This window comes from Myotis lucifugus, unplaced genomic scaffold, assembly GCF_000147115.1.
Source record: "Myotis lucifugus unplaced genomic scaffold, Myoluc2.0 scaffold_958, whole genome shotgun sequence".
Taxonomy (NCBI): domain Eukaryota; kingdom Metazoa; phylum Chordata; class Mammalia; order Chiroptera; family Vespertilionidae; genus Myotis; species Myotis lucifugus.
The window spans coordinates 83,857-95,126 of NW_005872006.1; the positions used below are offsets into that span (position 1 = coordinate 83,857).

General features: G+C 51.8%; 1 protein-coding gene across 1 annotated transcript; it reads left to right on the forward strand.

The window, feature by feature from the left end:
• The first annotated feature begins 1,182 nt into the window (after nucleotides 1-1,182).
• LOC102418225 (HLA class II histocompatibility antigen, DRB1-4 beta chain-like) lies at nucleotides 1,183-10,648 on the forward strand. Its single transcript, XM_006106958.3, has 6 exons — nucleotides 1,183-1,333; nucleotides 6,649-6,918; nucleotides 8,837-9,118; nucleotides 9,789-9,899; nucleotides 10,339-10,362; nucleotides 10,635-10,648. The coding sequence occupies exons 1-6, from the start codon at nucleotides 1,234-1,236 to the stop codon at nucleotides 10,646-10,648; spliced, it is 801 nt and encodes a 266-aa protein (XP_006107020.1). The 5' UTR covers nucleotides 1,183-1,233.
• Nucleotides 10,649-11,270: the final 622 nt, after the last annotated feature.

An 11,270-nucleotide genomic window follows, 5' to 3' on the forward strand; every position in this document is an offset into this window, starting at 1 on the left:
CAGTCCCTTGCACACTTTGGTTTGGACAGTTGGCCTGATCACACTGGTGGGTTAAGTGCTGTCCAAAAGCACTTTCCCTCCATCCCACACAGATCGCCTCCTCTAGCCCCTTTCTCCAGTGTGTTCGGAGGGGCCCAGAGCTCAGTGACAGCACCAGGAAAGAAACCTCAAAAGCCTTTCACTCAGGATAATTATTGAATAACTTTCATTTTCCTTCAGTCAGTGACATCCCCCCTGTAAAGAGTCACCGATTATACTCTCCAATCAGCAGCTACCAGCCTGTCATGGCATCAGTTACTAGGGGAAGCTGCTCCATGAGGTGTCCATGGAATCACAGCCTTTCCCAGTATTGAAACACCTGAAAGATCACAGTGGCTTTAACTGTGAGAGTTTAAGTCAATTCCCCAAATCTGCAGCACTAAGTTGTGGTGCAACAGCGAAATAAGCCAGTCAGAGCAAGAGAAGTATCACATGATCTCACTCATATGTGGAATATGATGAACAAAATAAACTGATGAACAAAACAGATCTAGAGACACAGAAGCACAGAACAGACTATCAAACCTCAGAGGGAAGGCAGGGGAGGGTGGGTGGGAAGAGATCAACCAAAGAACTTGTACCTGTGTATGCATATCCCACAGACACAGACAATAGAGTGCTGAAGGCCTGGGGTGAGGGTGGGGGCAGGGGAGGGCTAGAAAAGGTCAATGGGGCAAAAGGAGACATATGTAATACTTTCAACAAGAAAACATTTTTAAAAAGAACAAAATGGAAGGCCTCCTAACCTGCAATCACCTCCCTCACCCTCAGCTCCCAGCACACTCACTCATCCATTTGCAAAACAGCTCTGTCTGCAGTGAGAGAGGCAAATGCCCCCAAAGGCTCCAACTTGTGTGCTCATCACTGACCAGCTCAGAGCTGCCTCACAATAGGACCCAATACAGTGTTTCTGACACAACTACACCAAACCTTTAAGCACTAAATCAAAGCAATGATTTTAATGCAGGAAATTCTAAGTTCCAGAAGAGGACCTTCCTACTGAATCCCTCACCAGCAACTGATGATGCTGTTCATCTCTGATGCTCATTGGTTCTCATTGCTGAGATGACCCAATCCAGGAACAAAGAAAAGAGTTCCTCAGTTGGTGTTTCTGGGGATGTGGGTGGAGAAGGGTCACAGTCCTCACTGAGTGAGACCCCCTGCTCCCTGCCCCTGTCCTCTCTGAGCTCCAGCATGGTGTGTCTGCGGTTCCCCGGAGGCTCCTGGATGGCCGCTCTGAAGGTGATGCTGATGGCACTGAGCCCTCCCCTGGCTCAGGCCAGGGACACTCCACGTAAGTGCACCTTGGGGGTGAGCTGTTGTGGGGGAGGAAGAAAGGGAATTAGCTTTGTCACCATGTCCAGGCCATGTCCCTTAGAAAATGGTGGCATTTTCCTCAGTGGCCACCTGCCTTTATCATATGGATCCTGATTCTTTCCACCACAAAAGGGGCTGGTGTTCGCCACTATGAGATGTGCAAGGGGCTCCATGTATCTCAGCCGTTTCTTCTCACCTCGCCTCCAGTAAACCTTCCCAGCCTCTTGTCCCCTTCCATGGGGGTCTTGAGAGGATTGAGAAGTAATGATCTCAGTCTAATTCCCACCCAGTGCTCCATTTATTGTATTGATTTATCTCCCAAAGGAAGGTTTCTCTGGTATTTTATGGGGAATGAAAGGAATTAGAGGATCTCTCTTTGATGACCCTGTGTTCTGTCCTCAGCAAAATCTGTGATGTTGGTGCCTCTCCCTATTATATGAGATGTATCCAGGGACCTCCCCACCATCTCCCTTCCTTTCTCCGTGAGCCCCTTAAGGAAGAAAAAATTCAGAGCAATAATTGCTTTAAAAAAATACCCCAGGTTTATGGGACAGAGAGCATGGATTCACCTGATGTCACTACAAGTAGTTAGGGAGCTCTCCCTGAGGAAGTGACACTTGAAACCTGGATGATGAGAGAACCCACCATTTGAAGATCTACGGGAGAAATGTCCCAGGGAGAGGAAGAGGGAGAGGCCACAGTGTGGGAACATGTTTGCCATGTTGAAGGGGCAGGAAGAAGACTAGTGAGGCTGCAGCGGGCGAGCAAGTTGGGGAGTGACATTGACAGAGGAAGAGGTTCGGAGAACATGGGAGACAAATCATATTGGGCCCTGACAGGCGGGTAAGAAGTTTCAATTTTATCTGAAGAGACATGTGACCTGCTGAGGGTTACAGGAGAGTCCACGTATATTTATTAAAAACAATAACCCCAGCTACCAGGGAGGATTGGATTGCAGGGTTAACAAGAGGAGTTGGGGGCCCTTGAGAAGCATGGAAGAGCGCCCAGGTGTCGGGCTTGGGCTTCAGTTAGTGTGTTCGGCAAAGGCAGCGGGAAAGGGAAAGGGGAAGTGAGCAGATCTGGGGGAGATATTTCCACAACTTGTTATGGATGAAATGGGGGAGGAGTCACAATCCTTAAGGATTTTATCCTCAATGATTAGAATAAACTTGGTGGAGCTGTGTATTGAGACGGGAAAGACTGTGTAAGAAGTAATTTAAGGGGGTGGTTAGGAATAAAGGTTTTGTGTAAGTTTGAAATGATTTTTTGACATTTGTGTGGAGCTGTCAAGAGGTCAGTTGAACACAGGAGCCTGGAGTTCATGGCCGGCCAAGGCAGGGGGTGTATGTGTTGGTGTCATTGACACATGTGTTGTGTTAAATTCTAGGAAAGTGGAGGAAGAGGAGGAGGAGGAGAGAGAGAGAGAGAGAGGGAGAGAAGTAGACAAGAAGATGGGTCAATCCCAGAGGACCAAGGGCCAATGAGTGAGTAAAGGAGACTGAGAAGGGGTGCAGTGTGTTGAGGAAAACCAAGAGGAGGTGATGCAGGGCAATGAGGGGAAGTAGATTTTTCAAGAAGGGAGTGTCCAGGTGTGGTGAGAACTGCAAGGAGCCACTGGAGTGACCTTGAAGGCAGAGGTGACTGGTTATAAAAGCCACCAATTCCACAGCCACCGTTTATTAGTGACCAGAGCAGACAGTCACCACCTGGGGGTGAGGGTGGAGTCATCGACAAGACAAATCTGGTCCCTGCGGCATGGAGCAGCGTCACATGGGCAGTTACTGTGCACCAGGCCTACATTTGAGTGTGTGACTCTCATAACCAGCCTGTCTCACCTGCAGCAATTACAGATGTAATCACCCATGGAATCTGATTCAGAGAGTTTAAGCTACTTACCCAGAGTCACAAGGTTAATTGTAGACCAGGTGACATAGTCTAAGTCTCAGTATCTAGAAAGTCCTCTCTTCTACCTCAGCATAGTCCTTTCATATTAGGTGCATGTATATCCCATTATTACGCAGAGACCAATGTTTCTGTCCTTGTGTTCAAAATAACATCTAGTGATAAAATTGATTAAAGATAATTGCCAAATTGTGATAAAGACGTTATTTTCTCTAAAAAGATAAAGAATAGAAAGATCTCATAACCTTGTATTTTTAGGGGTTATAAGAGTTAAACTAGCAAGCTATTTATTGATTGCTTATATGATCAGCAATAGGAAGAATCACTATTTAATTCCTCACTTAACAATATCCTGTGAGAACTACAGTATCATTAAATCTATTTTAGAGATAAAGAACAAGTCCCATGGGTGTACAATCTGACCCAGTGGGAGACCTCATGTTCTAATTTAGGTTCCTCATTCTAGAGCCTGGGCTTCCACCCCAACTGGTGAACAGGGGCTTGGCTGGGTCTGACTTGCTGCTGAGATTTCTGATGTTCCCATGGGCCAGTGTGCGTCTCAGGGTTGGGGGCAGCAGGTGCAAGGGCTGCCAATTCCAATACCCTGGAGGAATTTATATCCATTTTGCATTTACACCTTGAAAAGTTCCATATGGATTCACACTATGTGCAGACTGTCATAGACACGTGAGGAACACAAGGAAGTTTAAGAGCCCTCCTCCCTCTCAGATTTGATCAGCAGGTGGTCTTGTGTTGCCAAAGGAAATACAGGATACCCAATTTAAGCTGAGTTTCAGAGAAACAACAATCATATATCTGAAATTTCAATGTAACTGGGAATCATATATATTTCTTTGCTTTGTCTTTAAGTTTGGCCCATGAGCATGGCCTGATGATGCTCACCACACAGGCTACAGTGAACAGCAACTCCACACGTTTTTATTTTCAACCTTCTCATGTGTCAGGAAGGTGGTGGAGAATTTGCAAAAAGTTACATAGACCGAGTCTGACCAGAGTGCCCTCCCCTCTGCCATCACTTCCACGTGAAGGTCTCCATCTAAAGCTGGGACCTGCTCCTGTTTGTAATCTGTCTCTGTGAGGGAGTCATCTTAGCTGCTCCCCTTCTGAGGGACCTGCCTATAAAATGAGAGTCCACATCTGACCAAGGCTGGTAACCTGATGCCTCCTGGTATTACTGGGAGCAGGAGGCGGTTAGAAAGTGAATTAGTTGGGACTTTGAACAGGAATCAAATGGTTGTGGCTGTAGCTGCTACTGTAGACAAGCAGTGGGCCAGTGGCCTGGAGATTAAGAAAGAAGATGATGTGGAGGATAAATGATGACTCGGTGATTGGGTGGCAAGGGAAAGAAATAGGTAGATCTTGGTCCTGAACAAGTTTATTTTCCTGGAAAAATAGTCTGCACTGGGACCAGATTCCTAAAGAATATAAATGTCATATAGACCAAGCCTTTCCACAGACACAATATTGGCTGAATTTTTATTGTCACTCTCAGCTCCTGCATAATCAACAGTGGCTTTTCACCCCAGACTTTTCAGATGGTTCACCACCTCTTTCCCTCCTTCCCACCCCTGGGACGTCTGCAATATGTAAAGCCATGTCTGGCTGTCATGCGGGGGTTTCTCTGACAACTGGTGGGGATGCCGAGGGCAGCGCACTGTGTACAGAACACTCACCACAACCACACAGAATCATCTGGTCCAAACGTCAATAGTGCTGAGGGTGAGAACACTACTGGACACGGGCTGTTTCTGAAAATTCTGTTATGCCCAGATTTCAGGATCCCCAAGAAACCACACCAGGGAGCCAGCTGTGTCCGATGCAAAAGCAAAGAGTGTTTATTCAAACCCGGGCTTGTCTCCCCTACTCCCTACTGGCACAGCAGCAAGTGGCAGAGAGAGGGCTAGCCCGGTGGGAAGAGGACTTTTATAGGGGGGTGGAGTAAGGGGAGGAGAGAGGACTGTGGGCCCTGCCAATCTGCCAGGCGCAAGTCAGTGTCTTGTTACACAGGATGTGGTCATATCTATGGCACGCACTTCCCTTGATTGTCATTTGTTAGTTTAAAGAAGTCCTGGGTGTGGCTAGCAGAGGCTTGGGCTTCCGGGAAGAAGCCTTGCGGAGCACATGGCTGCCCAAAAATGGAGGACCCAGGGTAAGATGCAGGGCGTAGTCCTCATCCTTTCAATTCTAGACTCACACTTTATACACACGCGCACCTTCCAATGCAGCTCTTCACAGTTTATTAAGAAAAAAAATTTTGACAGTTACATAAATTCACCACTTTCTTATTGAATCCAGTCAATCACTTGAAGTTTAAAACCTTCCTTTTTACTTTGCCTTCTGCAATGTTTGTCAAAACTCCATGAGTTGTGGTCACTCATCTCTGCTGACCTTCCACGTCTCTCCTCCATGAGTCATGCATCGTGGGGAGCCCCCTGTCCTCAGTGAGGGCCTCCCATTTCTGCAGGGACTCTCTCCGCACCAGCGATGGTGTCAGCACTTCCATCCACCACCTGCTTCCACCACAGGTGTGTTCTGTTCTCTGCGCTTCCTGGGTTGGACATGCAGGAAAGAGAGGGCGCCCTATTGGGATTAGGGTGTAACCCCTGAACCTCCTCAGTGCTCTCCCTTACATGCAGCAGAAGCCCCCCTAACTCACCCCCAGGCTCTCAGCACCCGCCTCCTCCAGGCTCCTGTCCCCTCCCTCCCACTGTCTGGGCTCAGAGCCTGTTCTCTGGGTTCCCAGGAGGCACATGGGTTCTCTCAGGCTTTGCAGGTGGCATTGCCTTCACCTGAGATGTGCCCCCTCCCCCACATACAGCGACCCTCCCCCACATCCTGTCACTCAGAGGCCCTGGCCCCGCCCCTGATGGGACTTGGACCCTGTGGTCCCTGCTCCAGGCGCCCCTTTCCTGCCATCTCCCTCCTGTGTGGATGCGCCTGTGGTTGGGTGTGATGGGCACTTTGGTGAATTCTAAGCTGCAGAGCAGAGGGCAATGCCCGGTTTCCTTCCTGGGTCCCGGGCAGCTGGCGCTTGGCATGAGGTCCCCTGCCCAGGGGGTGACAGGAGGAAGCGGGTGTGGGGAAGAGAGAGGCTGGGGGTAAGGGGGGGGGAGGCAACTAGGAGGAGGCGGTGATGGCACAAGTCCTCGTCCAGCCTGGAGCCCGGAGCCCGCGGGGCAGCCCAGTGGGTGCCCAGTGGCTGAGGGTCCCAGGGGTCTCCCTGCCCTGCGGCCTCCCAGCCCCAGAGGAGGGGCCCCGGGTGCTGGCAGTGGGGGTGCCGGGGCCTGTGTCCCCACCGCCTGGCGGCTGGCATTGGGCGGCATCGCTATCATCTCTCACCAGCGTGATGGGTCCTTCCTGTCCCCGCAGTGCATTTCCTGGAGCAGGTTAAGTTCGAGTGTCATTTCTTCAACGGGACGGAGCGAGTGCGGTTCCTGGAGAGATATTTCTACAACGGGCAGGAGTATCTGCGCTTTGACAGCGACGTGGGGGAGTATCGCGCGGTGACGGAGCTGGGGCGGCTGGACGCCGAGTACTTGAACAGCCAGGAGGACCTCATGGAGGATGAGCGGGCCGAGGTGGACACACTCTGCATATACAACTATGTGGGGGCTGAGGGATTCCTAGTGCCTCGCCAAAGTGAGCGCGGGGTGGAGTGGGGGAGTGGGGGCGGGTGGCCGGGGTTGCGCACACAGGGCTGTGAGGAGCACCCATGAGGGGCCTGAGGGCGGCTGTGGGGACCCTGTGGTCCTGTCCTGTGTAGGGTGTTTCTGGGGTGCACAGTCCTGTCCAGTGGGGGAAAGGTTTGGGGAGCAGCCAGGAGGGAAGTGGGAGGAGGGAGTCGGTCTGTCTTGGCCAAACCCCCCCTGACCCTGAGCCCTGGAATAGGGGTGCTGGGTGCACAAGCCTGTCCCTGGGCTGAGGGTCAGGCTGGGTGTGAGGGGCGGGGCCTCCGAGGCACCTCTGGCCTCTCTGAGCTCCTTTCAGGTCTCAGTGTCTTGTTCCCCCCTCAGTGCCCCTGTGTTTACAGAGGGGGTGATGGTGAGCCAGGGTCTAATTGTAATTGTGTTACTTAACACACTGATGTCACATCCACACAGGCTGACAGCATTTAAGTAATTACGTTAACTTTTTAGAGTTCTGACATTTTGCCTAACATTCTATTTTGTTAAATCTTTTATCAATATTGCCAAATCTCAGTTGAAAATTTGTTTTTTTATTTTTAATTTATCCTACTTTGATTTCTAAGGTTCTTGAACATTTTTCATGTACATGTCGGCTAATGGCTGTTCCTGCTCCAAGAATGGCCTATTGTCCGTCATCCCTGGGATCCTGGCCTTTTTCTCAGTGAATTTCCAGGCTCTCTAGGCAGCAAGAGGGACACTTTGCTAACATTTGATTCAGCATTTTCTCCAGCTCCTGGCTTCTGTTTTCATTCTGTTTTATTACTTTCCATGTTAAGAATTTAAAAAACTTAAACTTAATGAAATGTACTGTAAAGTTGCTAAGAATTTAACATCTTTAAGGTAATGAAATGCACTCAGAAGTTGCTAGGAATGATTTCCTCAATCTCTCTTCCTCCTCCTCCTTCTCCTCTCTTCCTCATTCTCCTCAGGCTCCTCCTCCTCCTCCTCCTCCTCCTCCTCCTCCTCCTCCTCCCCTCTTCCTCCTCCTCAACTGTATTTAATGAGCATGGTTTCAGGCAGGAAGCACACGTATTAATGAGTTCCAGACCCTGCCCTGAACTCAAATGTCAAATTGAAAAGAGAGACAATTATAAAATGTCAACAATCCCAATAACAGGCCGGCTTCTTTTGAGAAGGAGCGGGTTGCTCAGTGCGTGTCACTGTAAGTGTTATAATGATGCTGCCCTGCTGCTCCCTCTCCCTCAGGACTCAGACCCGGAGCTAGGGAATCCCCGTCCTTCCTGCTTCCAGGGGGACCATCTCTATGCTCTCAGGTGTGATCGCATTCCCAGGACTTCACACCCTGAGTCCCCATCTCCCCAAGCTGTTCCCCAGTTTCTCCCTCTGCTTTCCTTATGTTCTCTCTCCATATGTGATAAACAGCTGACATACAGTGACGGCTGCGTTCCAGCCGCTGTTGTACATGTTTCAGGCCCATTGGTCCTCATAGGTCCTTAAGCGGTGAGTTAGTATTATCACCCTCTTTGTAGGTGAGGAGCTGAGCAGAGAGGGTCTCCCAGGATCACCCAGTAAGAGGCACAGCCTGGATGTGACCAGGCAGCACTGCTCCAGAAATCACACTGGAACTCACACACTCTGTGCCTCTCAAAGATTTGTAAACACTTCATTCAACAATGAGTAACTGTTTCAAATTATGAAAAATCCCCCAAATTTCCTCAGCATCTCTCAAATCCAGTGGCCTGGGCTGTAGGCAGAGAATTAATGCTCATGGCACTACCTCCTAAGGGGCCACAGGGCAGTTGAGTGGAGCTGCCTGGGCCTGGAGCCTGGGACTGGAGATGAGGCCGAAAGGGAGCCACCAAGGGGCCTGCCTGTCTTGCTCATGTCTCCCTCCGCCTTCTCTGTCCCAGCTGAGCCCACAGTGACCGTGTATCCTGCAAAAACCCAGCGCCTGCAGCACCACAGCCTCCTGGTCTGCTCCGTGAACGGCTTCTATCCGGGCCACATTGAGGTCCACTGGCTGCGCAATGGCCAGGAAGAGGAGGCCGGGGTGGTGTCCACGGGCCTGATCCAGAACGGGGACTGGACCTTCCAGACCCTGGTGATGCTGGAGACAGTTCCCCGGAGCGGGGAGGTCTACACCTGCCAAGTGCGGCACCCCAGCAGCACCAGCCCTGTCACCGTGGAATGGAGTGAGACGCCCTCTGACCTCACACGCCTCCCTCCCTCCACAGGGGCCTTTGCTTGTCCCTGAGGGTCAGGGTGCCCTCTCCCCACACCCCGTTTTGCTTTGCTGGTGTCTCTCCTTCAGCACAGGCCACAGGGGAGCCCTGTGATCATTTCTGTGGACACCCATAGCCCTGGGAGGCCGCCATGCCTGCCCTGCTTTGAATTCATCACACTCTCCCCGTCATGGTGCCCCTTGGCCCTGGGCACCATCCCCCGTCAGCTGGGCAGGTGCTTCTGCCTGCGCTGAGCTGCCCACTGTGATCTGGGAAGAGGCGCGTCCTCCACAGCGTGGGGACCTTCCTGCCACGGGAGAGCCCCGTCTGCTCTGCCGTCTGCGGCTCTGTCACCCGGGCCAAGTCCTGGAGGTCACTGAGCCCCAGGATCCACAGCCCTCAGAGGCCGAAGCAGTGGCCTTGGGTTGGGAGTGAAGGGACCTGAGGCCAGTGCCTGGGCCTTGTACCTGCTCAATGTGACCTCAGTCTCCTTTGTGGAAATGGCTATTGTTCTGCTTCTTCTTGGGCAGCCCCCTACCCTGCCCCTTTCCGCCCCGCTCCTCCAAGCTCTCAATCCCAGGGTCTCCATTAGAGAAGTTGCTTTGTGCCAAAACCCACTGAAACCAGCTTCTTTTCTCAGGGGCCCAGTCTGGATCCGCACAGAGCAAGGTGCTGAGTGGAGCCGGGGGCTTCGTACTGGGGTTGCTCTTCCTAGGGGCGGGGCTGCTCATCTACTTCAGGGCTCAGAAAGGTAAGGAGCCTGCTGGCAGCCGAGGCCCCGAGATGGTGGTGAGAACTGGGGCTTTGCTGGGTGAGCTCTGGGTAACGCAGTAGAAACCTCTCTTTCCCTGTCGGTCTCACGTTCCCTGGAAATGCAGAAATAACCAGCTCCCGGTTCTTAGGGTGGAGACATGAGGAGTCATGGCTGTGGGGGTAGAGAAGGGTTAAGACACATGGGGATTTGGGTGCAGATCCTGAGGTACAAGGAGGAGCAGGCCCTGCTGTCATTAACATGAAACTGGATGTCACAGCTTTTAGGCCACTGCTCTCAGCTTCTGCTCTCGTCCCTGCTCTGGTGTCAGCAGGTGGAGGTGCTGCTAGAGAAGCTCAGGTGGCCTGGGTGGGGGCCCTATGTTTGGGGTCACACTTACCTTCCTATCTTTTAAGTGGCATCTTCCTTCTCTTCCCAGGACACTCTGGACTTCAGCCCACAGGTAATGCTCTTGAATCCTCTCTAGGGACGCATTCGGTTTCCCTAGAACAGAGGTGCAGGGGACGAGCCAGGGGACAGGTAGCGGGAGCCTGGGTGTGGCTCTGGCCGCTTACACTGCAGGGTCTCCTCCCGCCTGGTGAGAGGCAGCTCTAAAGCAGCTTTGGCTCCTGTGGCCTCAGAGGTTTTCTTCTCACTTGGGAGCCCCAGTAGAAGGCCTGGGAGGCAGCACCCCTGCTGGCTGGGCCTGGGAGCTGCACTGTCCTCTGTCTGCAGGTCTCCTGAGCTGAGGTGGCCATGGCAACAGGGGCAGGAAAGAACCTTTTGTCAGGACCCTTCGCAGCCTGAAGAGGTTTCCTGCTGGACTCTCACTCCACAAGGAGAGCCGCCTGGGACTCTGGCTGTGTCCTGGCTCCTGACCAGCAGCTGCTCCCTGCTGGTTCCTCCTCCCCCTGGACCTGGAGGCCCCAGTGTTGACTGCAGAACCTTAGCTCCATCCCTCCCTGTCCCTGTGTGTTCAACCCTCGCTGGCTGCTGAGCACCTTAGCTCAGCTCTGCCCACATTTCTTTGTAAAAATGTTCCTCGATTAAATATGGAGTGAAATCATCTGCCTCACAGGCTTCAAGGGCAAGAAGTAGGAAGAAAAGGCTTCCTAGTTCCTGTCCTGCTTTTTCATTAGTTTTTACTAATTTAATTGGCCTGGTTTCTGAGCCAGGAGAGAGCCTGCCATGGACCTGAACACGGTGGTCTCCTCTGTCGGTGTTTCTCAAAGACACGCACACAGGTTCCTTTCCCCTGAGATACAGAGGGGGACAGCAAGTATAAGAAACGCAGGCAAGCTCAGCTGGTGTGGTCAGTGGTCGAGTGTCAACCTATGAACCAGGAGGTCACCATTCAATTCCGGTCACGAT

Bases quoted from the DNA above. Each gene is read 5' to 3' on its own strand.
- LOC102418225 (XM_006106958.3), top strand. From the start codon at position 1,234: ATGGTGTGTCTGCGGTTCCCCGGAGGCTCCTGGATGGCCGCTCTGAAG. The intron at 6,919-8,836 runs GTGAGCGCGGGG...TCTCTGTCCCAG, and splicing joins ATTCCTAGTGCCTCGCCAAA to CTGAGCCCACAGTGACCGTG. The intron at 9,900-10,338 runs GTAAGGAGCCTG...TTCTCTTCCCAG, and splicing joins CTACTTCAGGGCTCAGAAAG to GACACTCTGGACTTCAGCCC.